The sequence below is a fragment of the Hyperoodon ampullatus genome (assembly GCF_949752795.1).
Source record: "Hyperoodon ampullatus genome assembly, chromosome: 4".
NCBI classification, from domain to species: Eukaryota; Metazoa; Chordata; class Mammalia; order Artiodactyla; family Ziphiidae; genus Hyperoodon; species Hyperoodon ampullatus.
Window position 1 is genome coordinate 80684809 of NC_136917.1, and position 23038 is coordinate 80707846.

General features: G+C 34.2%; 1 protein-coding gene across 1 annotated transcript in view; it reads right to left on the minus strand.

Annotated features, from left to right (window-relative positions):
• COMMD10 (COMM domain containing 10) overlaps positions 1-23038 on the minus strand; it is a gene marked incomplete at both ends in the record, with an annotated part of 167188 nt that overhangs the window by 134734 nt on the left and 9416 nt on the right. The window contains 3 exon segments of the mRNA XM_079703270.1: positions 2517-2627; positions 19647-19802; positions 22062-22172. Coding sequence (XP_079559396.1) covers positions 2517-2627; positions 19647-19802; positions 22062-22172 — 378 coding nt within the window.

Sequence of the window (23038 nt, forward strand, 5' to 3'; positions counted from 1 at the left end):
TACCTAATACTCTAACCTGTCTAGAATTCCCGAATTCTCATTCAGAACAGAGCAAATGGTTGGGGGAAGAGTAGTGTGTGGTCCTTAATAACAGAAGTTATGTAAAAATTAACATCAAGGAATCAGATATAACAAGAGTACAAAGAATAGAATACCAGATCATAAAAACATGGAGAAAAAGTAAAGCTTCCCAGCAGCAGTTCACTGAGGGGAACAGAGGTATGGTAGATAACTGTTCCTTTATAGCTAGGGCACACGTCACTTGGAGAGGGCATGTTTCTAACCAGGCTGACCGTGGTTGTACATTCCATTACATGTCTGCTGTTTACAATATATAAGAAATAAGGACCAAATCCACAAAATGCCACCGGGGAGATAGGCAACACAGAGAAAGAGGGTCACTTAAGTCTGCATATGAAATGAAAATATCCTTTACATTTGTGTGCTGCTGCTCCTCTTCCCAAGTGTCTGTTAATGAAAATGGTTCTCTAGCTCTGCAAGTCATAAGGGTAACCAAATGTTCATTCAAAATTTTAAAATAGCAACAGACAGAAAAATACAAATGTACTCAATCAAGCCTGTATCTCAGATAAGTTGGATCTCACATCTGTATAGATTTCCTGAATAATATGAATGAATTAAAAACATGACTCTTTTACTTGAAGCATTACTCATTCATTCCTACTGCCTAAAGACATAACTGACACAGAGACATGTTTTGAAGACATAATAAAGAAGCTGGGAGGACTCAAGCATCCCAAAGTTAAACACTGCCAAAGTCATGATGCTTAAAGTATATCAAATATAGAGTCAAAATTGTATCCTTCCAAGCTATAAATTCCATTTAGCTACTCAGACTTAACATATGATAGTCACGAGAAATAAAGCAGTGAACATATACCTGGAGAACGCATATATGTATGTGTGTATATAGGTGTGCGTTTTCCCTCATGGAATAGACCCAGTCCACACCAGTGAGTTCCAGGTTATTATCCTAAACCTAAAGGAATGCCTTCCCTAGTTCAAGGGGAGAAAAAAAAATAAAGGACTTTCCAGGCTATCCTTTCCCTCCCCTATTCTCAGAAGCATACATATGAAAAATATGATCCAAAATTAAAGGAAGAAAGAATGAAAGAAAAGGGAAAAGGTTAATTTCATCAAGAAATAAAGTTAGTGGCAGCTTTGGTTTAAAACAAAGAGACTTATTTATTCATTAGCCCAAGAAAACTTTTATTGATGATGATGAAGATGGCAGCAGCCAGCATTTATAGAGCATCATGTACTGAGTATTTGATCTTCATAAAAGCCCTGTGAGACAGATATTATTCCTGTTTTACACATGAAGAAACTGACACTCATAAAGATTAAGTAACTTGCCCAAGGTTAGACCGCTACTAAATTGCAGAGCATATATAATATACCAGTCAATTCGACACTTAACCACCAAGTTTATGTTCTTTTCTGGTGAAAATGTGTGAAATGAAATGATTCTTTGCAAACACTGTAATAAATTAATAAATTATACATGTTAAGATCCAATTCAATTGCCTAAAATTCTGTGGACATGTAACCTGAGCTAGGCACTGATGCCAGTTCTTATGGAAGACAGAAATGTACAAGACATAATAAACAGTGAAAGTGCTAACAAAGAAGTAATAATATACACATCCTTCAATGCCCATTATAAATAATAACATTTCTTCCATTATTCTCTGATCACATACAGCCACAGTAATCTCTTCTTCTTCAGGTCTTCCTACCTCATTCTCACCTCTATTTCATTTGTCTTAAAATGAGACAGTCTCATTTATTTAAGGAAAAAAAGTAACTCCCCCTTCTCTCTCTGTTAAAGATACTCAATTGTAGTAAAAAAATATATAAAAATAGCATTCAATGACAACTGAGATACACATTTCTCAATATGCTGTAGTAAAAACTATTCCATAGCAACTCTTTTACCTTTGATAACATGTTCAAGTTTTCTTAAATTAATACTAAAGAAAAAATCACCATGCAGTTTAAAACTAATCCAAAATTCTATTTTGTAATAGCTGAGATTTAAACACACACACAGACATACTATACATACACAAACAGAACTCAGGTCACCTTCATATTTCAGGCATTGGCTGGACAACATTATTCCCTCTGCCATATGTATGCAGCTTAAAACACAAAACACCCAGGAACATCCACAATTATCTAAAACATTAAAATCATAATTTTATATGACTACTACCAATTTTTTCCATTGCAGAATTTAAAAGAAGACATTATAACATATTCTTGCAAGAAAAGTACCTTGTAAGACAACCTGTTTTTTCAAATAAATAACAAAGTGCTATGTAAATCTGACATCAAAACTTGTCACAAAGATCTGTCATTTTGTTCATCTTTCTTTAAGTTTAATTAAATTATGTTAAAATCTTCAATTCAGAGAACAACGACCTTGCTAACAATAAAGTACAAGACCTAGTAAACAAAATACATCCTTTCCATGGGATACCGTTTCTTACCTTCGAATCCTCATTGCTCACTCCTAGCTGTAACACAGCTTGAGGAGATTTTAGTTTTGCTTGGGCAGAGTGAGCCATCTGAAGGTTAAGCTGCCATCCAACCGTCTCCAGCTACAAAAGACAAGCACAGATTGGAATCAGATGGTACAGAAGGAAGAAAACAGTCAACTTTAAGCAAATCTCCAATCAGCAGGAATGAACATGGATAGCCTGGACTTTGTGGAAAGTCAGCTCCAAGGCTCCTTTAACCTGCACACTCTGTACATATTCTCCCTTTGGGCTCATTAGATTGGCCACGTGCCATGCCTGTCAAATTCAACAGTAAAACTGGTCTTTAAATACACTCTGGTCTAAAAATAAAAGTTCTGAGACTAAGCGATGGACTACACTAAAGGAGTCAATGGTTTTTAAATAGTAAATTACTATTTTAAAACAGTATATTTTAGGGAATTCCCTGGCCGTCCAGTGGTTAGGACTCCATGCGCTCACTGCCGAGGGGCAGGATTTGATCCCTCCCTGGTCACGGAACTAGGATCCCACAAGCCACGCGGTGCAGCCAAAAAAACAAAAACAAAAAACAGTATATTTTAAAGCCAATGGTTTTTAAATAGTTATCAATTTTAACCAGTAAATAGCATATACTGGTGATAAGTACTTTAATGACCTCCTATTATCTTTCAAAACTCTTTGCAGTAAGTAGAACACAGTAGAACTTTTTTTTTTTTAAAGGGAAATTGAAGTGCCCAGATGGTAAGAGGTTCACACATTTAGACACAGTTAGTGAGATTGGAATAGAGCCAGGCAAAGAATTGATATCTACTAGTGAGCAGGTGTTATCATGCTTTCCAAAGTATTCTAACTTACTATGGTTCCCAGTTATGACAGAAACTAATTAGAATACTTCCTTTGAATTTATTAATTAACAACAGCAAAATTGAATCAGAAGGCAAAAACAGTAAAGACACACTAAAACAGCTTAAGTTTCAAAATATTAAGCAGCATAAATGTGGCTTTACTGAACAGGACAGATTATTGGTTTCTCCAGCCTCAAAACTATGAAGTTTTAAATCTAATTTCCAATAAATCTAAAGTATCTATATTTAGGGAAGTTTTGTGACATGTAATTGTCATATACCTCTGACAACATGACTATAGTAACTGATTTAGTAAAACTACCTTAGCTACACTGGTAAGAATGGCAGCCTCACAACAATTTTTACTTAGCTGGAATACTAATTGCTAACTTGAAAGACTGTTCAACAGCTAGAATCACAGCAGTGACTCAAAGCCAAATTGGAAAGAGAGCAATGAAAGTATTATCTATTCGAGAGAGGATGTGATGAGAAAATAAAGATACAATTCTGTACTTTCTGGCACTGAACCTTTTAGAGGTTATGGGTAAAAAGGGGGAAGATGTTGCAGAGACATAATCCATAATATCACAAGTAAAGAAATCAATTTAATGCTACATGTTAAGGATCCGTAATGTACTGATCTTTAACACCGATTACAGTAGTAACATAGTCTCTAATAGCAGCCCACTACTTTTTCAACAGTCACCTGCAATAGACCCTCCAATATAACGGGAAAGAACATGTCATAACTACTCTCATATATCCAAGCATTTTGATACACATCACCATCTTAATTGAAAAGCACCCTCTAGGTATTTGTATGGACCTGTAAGACACTGTTTTGATCTCATTTAACTAATCCTATCCCTGTCCTTTAAGCACTTAAGATAAATGATAAAGATAAATATTAAGTGAATAAATTAAAATATGGTCCCACTATGGTCAGGCCTTTGCATAAATTAATGTATCCTCAGTCACTGCACAGAGGTAGAATGGGAGAATTGAGATCACTGAACTTAAAGCTTATGCTTTAGTTCATGCTTACGTTGTCACTCACTAGCTAGGTGACCCTGACAGTTAAGTCACAATCTTTCAAGGTCTCAATTTCCTCATAAAAAATAGAAATAAATCTACATGAATTATCTACTTTTCTGAGTTACTGATAATATCAAATAAGAAAACGCATATTCAAATTGTTTTGGAAACTGCAAAGCATTATAAATATACGGCATTTGGGCCGCCTAATTTTTCCTACAGTATCTTTTCTTAATAGTAGCTTTTAAATAGAGTTGGCACTCTATATCTATCTGCTGAATTGAAACAAATAAAAAAATACAAGGAAAGGTAAATTTTTAAAACCATCATAACTAAAAAGAGTTCGTTGGTTGACGTTCTTAAATTCTAGAGCCTTTTCTATTGAATTTTGTGATTTAAAAATATTTGTCCCGGGCTTCCCTGGTGGCGCAGTGGTTGAGAGTCCGCCTGTCGATGCAGGGGACCGGGTTCGTGCCCCGGTCCGGGAGGATCCCACATGCCGCGGAGCGGCTGGGCCCGTGAGCCATGGCCGCTGGGCCTGCGCGTCCGGAGCCTGTTCCCCGCAACGGGAGAGGCCACAACAGTGAGAGGCCCGCGTACCGCAAAAAAAAAAGAAAAAAAAAGTAAAAACAAAAAATTGCTAAACTCATATGTAGGTATATGCACATACAGACACCCACACATAAAATTTCATAGAAAAAGAGCAGTATTCAGAAAACTTAAATGAAGAGGGAATAAAGGATAACTAGAATTATTTTTAAAAGTACTTTGCAGTTACACAGAGTAGTAAGAAAAACAAAACAAAATATTTACAGTGAAACTAGGAGACAACAGCAAAACTACTTGAGATAGGTACTCTTATCCCCATTCTAGAGATTAAATATGTAAAATGTAAACAACTGGTGCATAGGAGTAAAGAGTATATGAAGATTCCTTATGTTATTATTCCCACTTTTCTCTGTTTGAAATTATATCAAAATCAAAAGTTACAGAAATTGATTCAAGTAAAAATCATCCATGGATACTAAATTTAAGTGGAGAAAGTTTGATTTGAAATGAACGGTCACAAAGTTTCTGCCCACAATTCCTTTGTAGTTGCAAAAGAAGAAAATAATTATGCAGTAGAAAAAAAAAGCAACATCTTAATCAAGAGATCAAAATTAACATCACCAAAAAGTAGCAAATGGACAGCAGGTGCCTCTAGAAATGGTATCCTGTGAAGACCACAACATCATTTACATAACTTTCTAGCCAAGAATCATAACTAAATTTGATCATGAAGAAATGACAGGGAAAAACAGAGAAACATATAAAACAAGTGGAAGGTACACTTGAAAAACATCAATGTCCTAAAAGACAAAGAAAAGCTGAAGAAAGAAGGAATTCCTTAAACTGCTTAGAACATATATTATTTTCTGGGTCTATAATAGGCACTGGTAATACAAATATGAATAAAACAAAGGCCCTTTGCCAAGGTGAAAATCTTATAGTATACTATTTAATTATTCCTCTGAGACTCCTAACTAAGAAACAAATATGATAGTAATCAATATTTTAATTACATAGGAAACAAAATCTAGCACAGAATTTTGACTTAAGTTAGCTAAACTACATTTGATTCTATTTAAAAGAAAATTCTGTATAGTGTATATGAGGCATCTATACATTAAAATACCAGGAACAATTTTAGTATAATTTGTTTTGATATCTCATATTCAAATTTAAATCTGAGGGTGTTTATACCTTAACCAACATCTTAAGTTTAAATATCATCAAAATAACATGAAACACAAGGAAAATGAGCCACTAATATTTTTAATGTTTTCCAACCCATGCCAAAACTGTTTACATGATAGTTCTTAGGCATCTCACTTACATTACTTATTACCTGACAATGTCACTAACATGTCAGTCAAAATAGAAGGACTTCATGCTCCCTCTAATTCCACATAAAAAAAATCAGCATAAGCTTAAATTCTTGTAATTGCTTTGTAAACCACAGTTCCAAGCATATGCAAAATTAGCCAAAATTACAATAATATTAACTCTTTTAAAATGAAAAAGAAAATGTAAAGTTAATCACCATACTTTAACTACTGGATCTCTCAAAAGTAGCCTCTGCTTGGATCATATCACATAGTAAGAAACACTTTTTTATGTTTCAAACTGATACACATACACAAAAGTGTCACAAAACAATTTTTACCCAGAGCAGTAATACAGAATCTCTACTATGTTTCACTTTTAAAATACTAATTCAGGGACTCCCCCAGTGGTCCAGTGGCTAAGACTCTGCGCTCCCAATTCAGGGGACCCGGGTTTGATTCCTGGTCAGGGAACTAGATTCCACATGCCACAACTAAGAGTTCACATGCTGCAAATAAAAGATCTCGCATGCCACAACTAAGACCCAGTGCAGCCGAATAAATAAATAAATACTTTTAAAAATAAAATAAAATGAAATTTAAACAATTTAAAAATTAAAAATAATAATAAAATACTAATTCAAAACCTTCCAAATTGATTTCATTACCTACTAAACCACTCATAGGTCAAGCTATCTATCTATAGTTAGAAAAAATACTGCTCAGAAATACTGAATGAATTTTAGGAATTATGTGTATGGATATTCACGAAACAATTATTATTTATTATAATGTCATGAAAACACAAAGTAGAACTATAACTGCTAAAAGAGAAAACAGTACCTATATTTTGTTGCTATAATCCATCATTCATTTTGTAACTGGCAAATACTATAAGCAGAAATTCTGTATATATATGGCTTATTACACAAACTATACATTACTATTTATGCCTATGAAATATAAAACTTAGGAAGTTAACTAAACATTTAATACAAAAAGAGCATGAACCTACCTATTTTTAAGGCTTAGCTAAACACTTGCTCTATAATTTCCTTGACCATTTCTCTTGACTTCAATGATTTCTTCGTATATAATCTACTGACTAATTATAGAAAATTCCCAACTTAAAAAAATTCTAGTTGGCTTATTCTTTGTTTTCTAAAATTATACATAGAGAATAAAGCATGATATAAGAACTTTTTCTAAATCTTTCATACAGGGGAGAAGAGCATTTTTCAATTCAATGTAATCTGCTTAATAAGGTTAGCTTTTAGAAGCATTTCTCATTATAACACTGTATCACCAAGAAAGGAATACCTGCGGAAAAATCAATTCATGAATGTATAAGAGGTCATACGTATGATCCCTCAATTATTGCACGTGTATATGTTATAATAAAATCTTTAAAATAATAGATTCAGAGTAATTTTACATTTGTCTAAAATAGAGAAGTTTCTACTATTTCCATAACGTACAGAGATCTATTTTCTTAAGTAATATATGTATCTATAGAGTTTGCCAAAGGACACAAGATGACAGCACCAATTTAAGAGTACATTTCATTGGAAACATTCTATATACCAGTGAACAATAAAGGCACTGATGCTTATACCTCAAATTTTCACCTTTTTCCTTTGGAAAGAAAATGCTGTAGAAGAAACAAAGAAGGTATTTATAATTTGCTCAAATAGGTTCATTAATCAAATCAGCAAAAATTTAAACAGGCTGTCATTTGGAGGCCCTCTGGGAGATGCCAAATTTTATTCCCCATTTTTAAGCTGGCAGTGCCCAATTTATAAAATCAGATTCTAAAAAATCTATTTGTTTGGGACTTAGAACAAATCTGCAAATATAATAAAATTATAAATGGTGATTAAATTACCAAGTAATTTAACAGAAGGAATGCAAGTGGTTCCCTACTTTTGTCCTAACTAGAGGAATATCTAAAACTCAAAAATAAATTCCAGTCCTAAATGGCTAAAAACAAATAATACCTTGGCATTAAGAAAAATCTTCAATTTCCAGCATTTTATATATGTGGTTTTCTTAACTATTATATACAATAGATATCAGCCTTAACTCAACAAGCATATAATTTGAGAAAAAGCCTGTTGCTTTCAGGACACTAATGATTCCCATCTTTATGTAAATACCACAAGTTGTATGCTGATGAAACTTACACTTCTTATCAGTAGAATCAGACTTTCATCCTAGTCTTCTATCCATTTTTAAATAATAATGGCACAATGATATAAAGACTGGCCTGTGCAAATGAAAAAACAAAAACAAACAAACAAAAACAAGTTTACCATTAACTGAGATGAGAAAACTACAGGAACAGTTTCAAGAGGAATGATCCAAAGATCAGTTTATTTTTTTAATGTTAAGCTTGAGATGCCTATCCTACATCCAATGAAACTGTCAAGTAGGCTAGAGAAAAAATGTTTTATTAGAAAATAGTTTTTAAACCCAGAAGCCTAGATGTGATTGCCAGGGAAGTACCAAAGAAAAGAGAAGAGGATCAGGGACTGACCCCTGGCACAATACAAAATTTAGAGGTTGTAGAAATGAGAAGAAAGTAGCAAATATGACTGACTAAAAGAAGCAGCCAGAAAGGAGAAAAACCAGAAGAGCACGGACCTTGACTTTTGTACCGTCATAGATGCTGGGGACATAAAAATGAATAAACTTACAATCTCTGTCCCCAAAGCTCCAAGTCTAGTGATGAAGACAAACATATACAAAAGTAATTTTGATATAACACATATGTAGAAAATCCTAAGTAACTGCAAAAAAACTACTAAAACTAGTGGCCAATTTTAAGAAAGTTATGGCAAAAGATTAATATGAAACATCAATAGTTTTCAATATACTAGAAACAGACAATTGGAAAATATCAAAAATGCCATTCCATTTTTAGTAGCAACCAAAATCATGCAAATACACAGTCTTAGTCTGTTCAGGCCGCTAAAACAAAATACCACAGACTGCATAGCTTAGTAATAACAACATTTATTTCTCACAGTTGTGGAGATTGGAAGTCTGAGATAAGGGTGCCAGCAAGGTTGAGCGAGGGCCCTCTTCCAGACTGCAGACTTCTTGTATCCTCACATGGCAGAAGGAGGCAAGGGAGTTCTCTAGGGCCTCTTTATAAGGGCACTAATCCCATTCATTAGGGTTCTTTCCTTATTACCTAATCACCCCCTAAAGGTCCTACCTCCTAATATCATCACCATGGGGGTGAGGTTTCAACATACAAATCTTGAAGAGACACAAACATTCAGTCTATAGCATAAGGATAACAAAATTTGTGCAAATCCTGGTCACTGGAAAAACTACAAACATTATTGGAATAAATTGAAGAAGATATCAATAAATGGAGAGATATGCCATGCTCATGAATTTAAAGATTCAATATTATTAACATGTCAGTTCTTCCAGAAATGATCTATAGAATTTAGGACAATCTAATTAAATCCCCAGCAGGAATTTTTTAACAGAAACTGACAGGCTGATTCTAAAATTTAAATGGAAAGGCAAATGACCTAAAAGTGTCAAACCAATTTTTTTAAAGAGTTGGAGGAGCTATATTACCTAACTTGAAGAATATAAAAGTACGGCAATAAAGACAATGTGGCATTGGCAAAGGATAGACATAAAGATCCATCAATTGACTTCTAATGAAGGTACCAAGGTAAATGATGCTGGAACAACTAGATATCTACATGGAAACAAAATAAAAAACAACCTCTACCTAACACCAAACACAAAAATGAACTCAAAATGGATCACAGACCTAAATGTAAGTGCTAAAACCATCAAACTTCTAGAAGAACACATAAAAGGAAATCTTTGTGATCTTAGGATAGGCAAAGATTTTAGAGAGAGCCATAAAAGTATGAACCATAGGGGCTTCCCTGGTGGCGCAGTGGTTTAGAGTCCGCCTGCTGACGCAGGGGACACGGGTTCGTGCCCCGGTCTGGGAAGATCCCACATGCCACGGAGCGGCTAGGCCCGTGAGCCATGGCCGCTGAGCCTGCGCGTCCGGAGCCTATGCTCCGCAACGGGAGAGGCCACAACAGTGAGAGGCCTGTGTACCGCAAAAAAAAAAAAAAAAAAAAAAGTATGAACCATAAAAGAAAAAAATTATAAACTAGACTTCATCAAAATAAAAAATTCTGTTCTTCAAAAGTCACCATTAAGAAAAAGGCAAGCCATGGACTAATAAAATATTCACAATACATATACCTGACAAAGGACTTGTATCCAAACTATATAAATAATTCTTACCACAATAAGAAAATGAAATCTACCCCACTGTAAAGCAATTATACTCCAATAAAGATGTTAAAAGAAAAATAAATTAAAAAAAAAAGAAAATGAAATCTATACAAAAAGGGCGAAGATTGGAACAGATAATTCACAAAAGAAGATAAACAAATGGCCAATAAACACATAAAAAGATATTCAAAATCCTTATGTTCAACATCCTTATACCCATTAGAATGGCTAAAACTTTAAAGAATGGCAGCACCAAGTGTTGGCCAGGATATGAAGAAACTGCTGGTTGGAATGTAAAATAGTATAACCACTTTGGAAAACTGTTTGGCAGTTTCTCATATAGTTAAATATACACTGACCCTACAACCCAGTCAATCCACCCCTAAGAAATTACTCAAGAAAAATAAAAATATATGTCCATAAAAAGATGTGTACATGAATGTTAACAAATTTATTCAAAATAGCCCAAAGCTGGAAAGAGCCCCACTATCCATCAACAAATGAATGGATAAACAAACTGTGACACATCCATATGATAGAGTACCACCACGCAATAAAAAAGAATACTAACCCACAATAAAAAGGAGCAAACCATTAATACATTCAACGGCATAGATGAACCTCAAAATCACACTCAGTGGAAGAAGCCAGAGGAAAGTACATGTGTATAATTCCATCTATATAAAATCCTACTAAACACAATCTATAGTGACACAAGCAGATCAGTGGTTTCCTGCAGCCAGAGTTTAGGGAGGAAAGAACTGCCAGGGGCCATGAGGAAACTTTTTAGCACGATGAAATGCTCTGTATTTTGATTATGACCATGATCTCACAGATATAATGCTATCAAAATTCACCAAATAGTACAATTAAAAGGATACAGATTACACTATGTAAATTATAATTTAATAATGCTATTTTTAAAAAGATACAATATATTAAAGGCTGTAACAGAGGAATGTATAGGTGCGATAAGAGAACATCTTCAATCTCTTTGCCGTCCTCTAGTCATGGGCGAGAACAGGAGGCAGTAAGCCTCAAAGGAACAAGCCACACTACTACTTGCCTCCCAGAGAAAGAATTCTATACTGTGACATCTGTAAGTATACAAAGACAAGGTCAGGATCTCAGAGATGACTATTATGCAATACAGTATCCACATTACAAGAGGTATAAAGGCTTTATTACAAATATCACAACTTAGGGATACTCTCTAACCTATACCCTCAAGTTTAGATGCCACAAAAGTCAACCTAGTGTCCTTGCTAGGGTGGCATGAAACTTAAAATTATACTCCTTGACCCACAGACTTGGCCAAAATACCTAATTGGTCTTCATATCCAAGTTATAAAGTGATGAGGGAAAACATCAATGAATCATCCTTCAGACTCCTTACCACCTCTGCATACCATGAATATATGAAGACCATAGTACAAGTTTGAGGACACCGAAATGTCATTCAGCTAATGCTCTCACAGTTGACAACACTCTGAAAAAGTACATCAATTCTATTTAGCAAGTGCACATCTTTGACTACTATGACATAAGAGTAATTATGCTAACAGCACAGTTCTTTGGCATTGGTAAAATCTTTATTTAATTTGTTAATGGTCTGGTTTTAGTCAATTATTTATAAAGCAGAGAATACATTTCTACTTCAAATTAGATTGATTAAGGGTCTCTAAGATCTAAAGTTCTTTAAATTGATTGCTGCATCAACAGCTAATGACATCACCTTTTTTCCCCTGGAGAATTTCCATTTCAAGCTAAAGCAATTCTTATCATACATATTTCCACTTTCAAAGAGGAAAAATGTAAATGACTGAATCTAGTATTCCAGCAAAACTCAAGAGTCATGAAATAAATGAACCTCAAAAGGCTTAAAGTACAACCAAAATGAAAACACAAAAGAACACTAGGAAATACAAAATATAATCCATACCCTCCTCTCTTTACTTTTCTTTCTAACACCAATAAACACAAATATCCCTCTTTATAAGAAAACCCTATAAAATGAACCTCAAAATAGCACAATTAGTAAAGTAGGAATATTGTGCATTTATTTAATCAACAACTATTTTTTGAGAACACACTATCTACCAGGGGCCATTTGAAGTAGTGAAAATATAGTAGTGAACAAAACAGACAAAAATTCCTGCCCTTGTGGAGTTTATGGTTTAGTAGTAGAGACAGACAATTTAAAAAAGTGAACACGTAGAATATATAGAAAGCCAGATAAGAATAATAAGTATTATAGAGAAAAACGAAGTAAGAATGTACCATAGAGGCGGAAGCACTTTTCACTATGATGATTACAGCAAGGCTCACTGATAAGTGTGATATTTGCACAAAGAGCTGAAAAAGATAAGGAAGCCAACCACATGAACATCCAAGAGTTCCTGAGGTAAAGAGAATAGAATTATCCAAAGTGAGCCAGGTCGAGGTCAACAAGATAGTGGACCAAAAGGGGTTACTGATCATGTAGGGTCTTAAAGGCAATTGTAAGAACTTTGACTTCCATTATAAACAACACGGAAAGACTTGGTGGATCTGGAGCAAGGATAGAATAAGACTTACAATTTAAAAGAAGCACTTTTAGAGTTCCTAATCTGATGATGGTAGGAAGTAGTTTATATCACATCAACTTCCCTTGCAAATAAAAAATATGATTTCTAGGGCTTCCCTGGTAGCGCAGTGGTTGAGAGTCTGGTTTGTGCCCCGGTCCGGGAAGATCCCACATGCCGCGGAGCGGCTGGGCCCGTGAGCCATGGCCGCTGAGCCTGCACGTCCGGAGCCTGTGCTCTACAGTGGGAGCAGCCACAGCAGTGAGAGGCCCACGTACCGCAAAAAAAAAAAAGTATAACTTCTAAACAAAATATTTTAAAAACAGTGATTTGAAGGCATTGGAGAATGACTAAAAGCAGAAAGAAGTTAAAGGGAAGGGATCCACACAAGGTGACAGATTAGTAAAAGAAGGGATCCACACAAGGTGACAGATTCGTAAAAGAAGGGAACCACACAAGGTGACAGATTCACAATTATATGACTTTTTACATTTATATGACTTTTTCCCAATCCGTGCAGCATGGACTGGCTAAAACTCAAATACAAAGCCTAAGATTTGGCTTAAGGGGTCAGCAATCCCATTGCTAGACATTTACTCAAGGGAAATAAAAACATACGTCCACAAAAAGACTTGTACACAAATGTCAAATAGCAGTCTTATTCCTAATAGCCAGAAACTGGAAACAACCCAAAAGTCTATCAAGAGGAGTATATATAAACAAATTGTGTTATTTTCATACAAGGAAATATTACTCAGCAACAGAAGACTTGCTGATACAAGTAACATGAATGAATCCAAAAAAACATTATGTTGAGAGACAGTAGACAGACACTTTTATTTGAGTTCATTTATATTAACTCTACGAACCGAAAAAAAACAACCTACAGGGATGGAAATTTGAGTATGAAGGTGGAGGGAATTAAAACTGGACACTTTCCAGGTGATGAAAATTTTCTCTATTTTGTTAAGGAGAATGATTAAATGGGTATATATAATTTCTAAAATTCATCAAACTGAGCACACTTAAAATCTCTGTATTTTCTGCAGGTAAATTATATTTCAATAAAAAAACAGTAAATGAATATAACAGCATTTAAACCTCACAAACATTTACGTTCAGTCAATTCCAGCATATGGAAAAACTTGGCTTTCACTTCATTCTTAATATACCATCTTCATTTCACTTCATTCTTAACATGCCAACAACTAACGCAACAAATGAGGCAGAAATTTGACTTGTATATGGATATAATTATAACAAAATACCTTTCCTATAAATGCAGATGATAATGTTAAGAAGCGTTTAAATCTTGAAAAAGCACTCAGATATGTATTCATAGTTACGTATTTAGATTTATCTATATGAAGTATGCTTTTTCTGTTCTCTTTTTAATAAAGCCATTCATCCATCCTTAGAATTCCAAAAGAAATGAAATTAGAATATAAAAGAAAATAATAAAACAAAAGAATACACTAAGTTTTAAAAATGTCAAATCTAAATTTCTTATATTACATATAAAAGACAGATATTTAACAATTAATGAAGCAAACAATTAGTTGTTACACTTAACAATAAAGTAAATCTTATTATAATGGCTTAAAGAGGATTTTTTAAAAAGACTGTTTAGGAACATTATTATCTTAAGAATGTTAGCCATCCATTTTTAAATGCAGGCTTCTCAAGAACATATGAGACATGATGAATTTTCACTACATAATGAAATAATAAATTTGCTATGTAACTGGTAAAATTAAGAACACTCTTAATAGGACGAAATCACAATACACACATTTTGAGCATTCAAAACAAATACAACTGTCACCTTTATCTTTAAAATCTTCCTAACAAACATACAAGTACATTTTAAGAAAAGGAATCAGTAAAGGAATCAGTAACCTTTAAAGAGCAGGCTACTCAGAGTGCTAAAAATATGCCTTATGTATATTTTTCATAATCATATGTTACTGAGGAATAGGGTGAACTTCAAATGTAAAAATATTTTAGAAAAAAATATCATATAAAAACACAATTCTTTTCCTTAAGGTCTCAGAAAAAAATAGATTATCAATATGTCAGTAATATTTAACATATAAGTTTTTACATTTTGTATAGCAGGAATATACATAAAGGAACTCTAACCAGAATTTTAGGAGTAAAATTAAACATAGTATTCAAGGTCTGTCTGAAAGGGTATTCATAATTTAATAAATGTTGTAACCACACAGGCATTTTAACAAAAATCAAACAGAAAACCCTGTTAGAAGGACACTGCTAACATAGTCAACACTGATAAAAGAGGGACGACTACTAATTCTAATAAGCAGTGGTAACATTTCAGTGTCCAAAGAGGTTAAGATAAAGTGTATTTAAAAAAAGAAAAAGTGAGACAGGACAAAATTTTTAAATCCCTTCAATCATATCCTGTAAAAAGCTATCCAATCAATTTTCAATCTGCCTCTCACTTATTAGATTTAAATAATAGATTAAAAAGAGGTGTTTTTAAAAACTCAATTAAAAATAAGTTCCTTCTGATTTTTTAACTTGTTATTTAATTGAATCTGACCCTCTTTGAATTCAGAATTACTTACACAGATGTTCCACTGCAAGCACCACACAGTTTATGTTAACCTCTAAATGGCTGTAAAACAGTCACTGCAAATACAACTTTTGTTCATTATATAATAAATCACTGCCATATATTTTTGTTACAATTTAAATGACATGATCTATTTTCTTCCACAGCTATTTTAGTCACCATATTGTAACAGTCATCAGGGCAAAAAAGGAAGATAACATTATAGTTGCCAGAGGTACCATGACATAAAAGGAACAAGGCTCAATTAAGAGAGAGACCAATCTCGGACTTCCCTAGTGGTGCAGCAGTTGAGAATCTGCCTGCCAATGCAGGGGACACGGGTTCAAGCCCTGGTCTGGGAAGATCCCACATGCCACGGGGCAACTAAAGCCCGTGTGCCACAACTACTGAGCCTGCGCTCTAGAGCCCGTGTGCCACAACTACTGAGCCTGCGTGCCACAACTACTGAAGCCCACGCACCTAGACCCCGTGCTCTGCAACGAGAAGCCACCTCAATGAGAAGCCCACGCACCGCAACGAAGAGTAGCCCCCACTCACCACAACTAGAGAAAGCCTGCATGTAGCAACGAAGACCCAATGCAGCCAAAAAATAAATAAATAATATTTAAAAAAAAAAGAGAGAGAGAGCCCAATCTGATTCCCACCTCACCTTCATCATGGACCACTTGGGTTAACACGGTAAAGGTACACTTTAGAAAGTTTTATTTCTTTTTCAAAGATATAAAACACACACACACGTATACACACACACACAAACTATGTAAACCACCATGCATAATGCCTGACACAGAAAAATTCTGCTGCTAACATTTAGGTGGTAGTATAGCACAGTGGCTTAGGAGTGTAACTACTTTGTTAGATCCCAACTCTACCACTTATTTAGCTGCATGACCATGGACCAGTTATTTAATCTCTCTAATCCTCAGTTTAATTTTAAATATAAACTAGAACTATTAATGGATCTTACAAGATATAATGCACTTAGTAGAGTTTTTGGCCCACCGTAAACACAAGAAATGTTTGCTATTATTATATGATCTTAATTAGCATTTAAGGTATTAAAAATGTATTAGCTACCCTCTCATATACTCTGTATTGGCAAAAGATAATTTCCTACATTCTCAAGGAACCAGTGTCGTAGGGACCAATTAATCATATCCAACTACTTTTTTGCATTTTATATGACAACTGATCAAACTACTTCTTAAACAGAAGTTAATGTAATACAACATAAGGAAGAAATATTACTTTTAAAAATTTATTTATTTATTTATTTTATTTTTGGCTGCGTTGGGTCCTCACCGCGACGCGTGGGCTTTCTCTAGTTGTGGCGAGTGGGGACTACTCTTCGTTGCGGTGCACGGGCTTCTCATTGCAGTGGCTTCTCTTGTTGCGAAGCACGGGCTCTAGACACATGGGCTTCAGTAGTTGTGGCATGTAGACTCAGTAGTTGTGGCTCACAGGCTCTAGAGTGCAGGCTCAGTAGTTGTGGTGCACGGGTCTAGCTGCTCTGCGGCATGTGGGATCTTCCCAGACCAGGGCTTGAACCCGGGTCCCCTGCATTGGCAGGCAGACTCTTAACCACTGCGTCACCAGGGAAGCCCCAGAAATATTACTTTTAAAAAAGCAACAAACTATCATCCAGAAAACAATAAAAAATGACTTACTATTAGAGGTGAAAAAAGAAATATTTTTAACTATACAAGTATACTGTACTTATATAAATGCAAGAAAAAAAACAGAAGAAAATTATATAAATATAAAAAATAGGCAAATATTCAAAGGCAAGTGGAGACTTTTTTTTTTAATGGTGATGGTTAAAAAAATTTTAGGGATAAATAAATGGAAAACTTAAAATCTGTACAGGGTACAGGAAAAAGCAGAAATTAAAATGAAAAATGAAGCTGTGATGTGGAGGACACTTGAGAGCTCTTAGAATGTAGAGTTAAAAAAAAGAGAGAGAAATGAAAACAATACAGGGGCATTATCTAAAAACCCATAGCTAGCATCTTTTTGTTTCTATTTTATACATTAGATCCCCAGAATTTATTCACCTTATAACTTGAAATTTGTATTCTTTGAACAACATTGCCTCCATTTCCCTACCCCAGCCCCAGCCCCTGGTAACCACCATCCTACTCTCTTTTTAATATTTTTGCCGTACCACCCAGCATGCAGGATCTTAACTCCCTGACCAGGGATTGAACCTGTGCCCCTGCCGTGGAAGCGAGGAGTCTTAACCACTGGACTACCAGGGAAGTCCCCAGCATCTTACTTAATGATGAGAGACTGAATGCTTCCTCTCTAAAACTGGGAACAAAGCATGATGTTCAAACTTACCAATCTTATTCAACATCATATTAGAAGTTCTAGTCAGTATAGTAAGGCAGGAAAAACAAAAGCTGAACAAACTGAAAAGGAAGAAATAAAACTATCTCTATATTCATGAACAATCTGACTTCCTACAAAGAAAATCACAAGGAAAACCACCAAAAAAACTGCTATAACTAATTAGTGAGTTTACCAAGGTCTTGAATACAATATCAATATATAAAAATCAATTGTGTTTCTATATACTAGCAGTAAACAACTAGAAACCAAAATTTTAAAACCAGTACCATTTACAACAACTACAAAAAATAACTTAGGTTAAGAGTGTTCAAATCTAACAAAATATGCTGAAAAATGAAAAACACTGATATAAGAAATCAAACAAGACCTAAATAAATGGAGATATACTCAATACTGTTAAGAAGTCATTTATCTACAAAGTGACCTATAAATTAAAGGATTTTTTGCAGATATTAAGAAACCTGGTTTTCAAATTTGTATTAAAAGGTAAAGAAGCTAGAATAGCCAAAACAATTATTAAAAAGAACAAAGTCAGCAGATTAACAATACTTGATTTTAAGACTTACTACAAAGCTACAGTAATTAAAGCAGCATGATATTGGCATAAAGATAGACAAATAGATAAATGAAACCAAAAAGAGAATCTAGAAAGAGATACACAAATATGTCAAACAATTTTTGACAAAGGGGCTAAGGCAATTCAATAACAAAAGGATGTTATCAATAATTATGCTGAAACAAATGAACATCCATATCAGAAAAAAAAAAACAACTTAGACCTGTACCTCATGGCTTATATAAAATTAACCCAAACTGGATGTTAGACTTAAATGTAAAACACAAACTATAAAACACTTAGAAGAAAACAAAAGTTTGTGACATTGCATTAAGCTACAAATTCTTAGATACAAAACCAAAGGCAGTATCAACAAAAGAAAAAAATGATAAATCAAACTTAATCAGATTTTAAAGGTTTTACTTTGCAAAAGACACTGTTAGAAACTAAAAAGGAAAGCTACAGACTAAGAGAAAATATCTGCAAATCATATATCTGACAAAGGACTCAAAAGGTTCACAAAACTCAACAGAAAGAAAACAAACACCTTCTACAAATTGTAACAACCAAAAACACAAGAACAAAAACAAAACCCATGCATTTCTATATGCTGCGATTTATACTTCTAATTGTCCCTTATATTACTATAATTATCTGCCACAGTGTGGAAATACAGTTAGACAAAAGATCTGAACAGACACTTCACCAAAGGAGACATATGGATGGCAAGTAAGTACATAAAAAGATAATCATCATAATCTGTTATTAGGGAAATGTAAATTAAAAACACAAGGTATCATTACAAAACCTAACAGAATAGCTTTAATACAGACAACTGACAATACCAAGAGCTGACAAGGATTTGGAACTACTGGAACGCTCATATAGTGCTGGTGAAAATGCAAAAAAACACCAATCACAAATATTTCCAGAAAATAGAAGAGGAGAGTGGAATTTTTCAGATATAATTTATGCCATACATACATATTGAAAAATATCTTTTGAGTAGTATACACTATACCTTGTGGGGTGCAAGAATCCTCTGCCTGAATTTTTCAATTGTTTCTTGACCCATAGAAGACCAAGCATTGACAAATGCTTCTGCTTTGTCTTGTCTAAGATGAATGTTCTCTAATTGCTGCTGCAAAGCTGCTGGCTTCACACTGTAATATACTGCCTATAAAAGAAGAAAAAAAATTATATATATCCCTACTGTTCATACAGAGACCTTGAACTGTAATCAAATACAACATTATTTTAAATGATTTAAATTTAGAAAATTTCATATTTCTGCTGCAGAGATTGTTTTATTATTTTACAAATAATAATATACTCAACCAAGGGCTGGAAGATTCAGAATTAAATGGCCTAAATTATTCAAGCTAAACTGCTTCATTTTTGCCTGTGGTTTAAGTAATACTAAATCTACTTAACAGAAAAACTTCTTTGCTTTGGCTATGTAAATGGTATCCTAATTAAAAGCTCATTTCCTTATTTCACTTCATTATTTCAAATAAGTACACAGTGGTTTTGTTTCCCAACTATCAACATTTTTCCAAGAAACACTTTCTCAAAACCACGTTCATCTACCAACTTCCTAGATAATATATAATAAAAAATTGAAAACCTTTTTCATGGTGATACCTGTTGTTTTTTACATTATTCTGAAAAAACTTCCTCATAAACCCCAGGCTGCTCTGCCCTATTCAGTTATCCTTTTCTTCTACTGAAGGTTCACCAAGGATAAGAACCATAATCATCTTTATGATCTGTAATCTGTATAAGGCTGCATGTAGTAGATGCCTAGCAGCTTGTCCTCCTAATGGTATCTATTCACTAGAATGCCCAGAAACCTACAGTATTGTTTATTGTGAAATAAACTTTTATTTCACAAGTATTCTACTTAATCAAACAACAGGAATTTATTAAGAATCTATTTTCATAGCCACTATGGAGAACAGTATGGAGGTTCCTTAAAAAACTACAAATAGAACTACCATATGACCCAGCAGTCCCACTACTGGGCACATACCCTGAGAAAACCATAATTCAAAAAGAGTCATATACCACAATGTTCATTGCAGCTCTATTTACAATAGCCAGGACATGGAAGCAACCTAAGTGTCCATCGACAGATGAATGGATAAAGAAGATGTGGCACATATATACAATGGAATATTACTCAGCCATAAAAAGAAACAAAATTGAGTTATTTGTAGTGAGGAGGATGGACCTAGAGTCTGTCATACAGAGTGAAGTAAGTCAGAAAGAGAAAAACAAATACTGTAATGCTAACCCATATATATGGAATCTAAAAAAAAAAAAAAAGGTTCTAATGAACCTAGGGGCAGGACAGGAATAAAGACGCAGACATAGAGAATGGACTTGAGGACATGGGGAGGGGGAAGGGTAAGCTGGGACAAAGTGAGAGAGTAACATTGACATATATACACTACCAAGTGTAAAATAGCTAGTGGGAAGCAGCTGCATAGCACAGGGAGATCAGCTCAGTCCTTTGTGACCACCTAGAGGGGTGGGATAGGGAGGGTGGGAGGGAGACGCAAGAGGGAGGGGATATGGGGATGTATGTATACGTATAGCTGATTCACTTTGTTATACAGCAGAAACTAACCCAACATCGTAAAGCAATTACACTCCAATAAAGATGTTAAAAAAAAGAATTTATTTTTAGCCCAGCAATGTGCTACATTTACATAAGATGCACAGAAAATGTGATCCTGGCCCCATACAAATTCAAAACCTAGTGAAGGAGACACAACTGACATACATGAAATAATGAAAAGACTAACAATGTGCTCTACCATGATGAGCCAAGCATAAAAGGAATCCAAATAAGGGGAGGATTGCAAGTATAAGGGGTCAAGGCTGCAGTGGGAGGAGATGTGATTTGAACAGAACAATGAACTTGAACAATGAACTGAATTTACATGTAAAGAAGGGATGCAGAAGAACAGCTCAGTAGGAAGAAATAGTATGACAAAAGGTCCTTTGACAAATATTTCTTTTCTAAATGTTTTATTTATCAACCTAGTCAAATAAATCCTCCAAAATCATTTATTAAATTTCTTAAATAAAATGTGTTCATTTTCCCAAATCATTTTTCCAAATTATTATACCAAGTAACAATAAATTTGAATCTTTTTTAACGGTCTCAAGTCAACGAAATTTTGATTCATATTGTCAAATACTTTACTCATGCTGCTCAACACTAAGACTGTTTTAGTAGAACGCAATACCATGGAAAAAAAATCACACATTCAAAATTTTTTTACTACATCAAAATTGTTTGATAAAACATATTCATAGCTTCCATCTGTATACTTGAGAAAAATAAGATAAAATGTTATAGATATCACAGCAATGCAAACATGTAGTAAACAAACCATGGTTAGGAAGTTTGGGGCAATAAAAATACCTGTTCTAAAATAAAAGATATTGTTTCAAGAACTAGGTGAAGATCTTGTCTCTCCAGAGAAAATGCTGCTTGAAGTTTTTCTTCCTCTTCTTCACTGAAACTATTCTCAGCCTACAACACAGAAAGCAATCGATTAGCATACACTCAGGTATTCAAAACTCAGACACTCAACAGAAAATTCATTTATTCATGACAATGAGAACTTGAAAGAAAGAAAGTAAATCCATCCCAGAAAGAAACTGATGTGTCTGTAAATTTCAATATCTTAAAATCATAGTACAGTTCATTACCTGGCTCTTGCCAAATAAATTTCATTAAAAAAACCCAGTATTTTCAATTCTATGATTTATAGGAGGTGGAAAATAATGGTAAATAACATAAACGATGGACATTTAACATATACACTAATATGTATAAAATGGATAACTAAAAAGAACCTGCTGTATAAAAAATTTTTTTTTAACAATGGACATTTAGAAAAAACAATACTACAAGGTAAAACCCCCAAATGTTAACAATAATTAATAGTAATCTCCATCTTTACTCACAACATTATAATCAACTATTTTCCAGTATAAAATAAAAATTAAGAAAGAAAATAAAAAAAACATTGTGGGGGGGAGAAACACCTTCTCTGTAATAATACTATCCAATTATAATGGGCCCCAGCAACTCTTCTAAGAGCCCAAAGCAAAATCTCCATTTAAGAGAACAGCATTTTAAGATAGAAAATACCTGGGGGCTCCTTTCCGTTGGTAGCTCTTTCCTCCCCCCAACTCACCCCAAAACCTCTGCCAGTATATGACCTTACCTAGCCCTAAGCCTCTGTAGGCATTTAATAAGAGGGAGCCTACCCTGGAAGCATTAAACAGATAAAAACTGTTAACCTTGAGAAACTTTATCTACATTCTCCATTACCTAGCACCAGGATTCCCATCAGATAGAGAGGTGGCAACTAGTTTAACCCTTAGGATTAT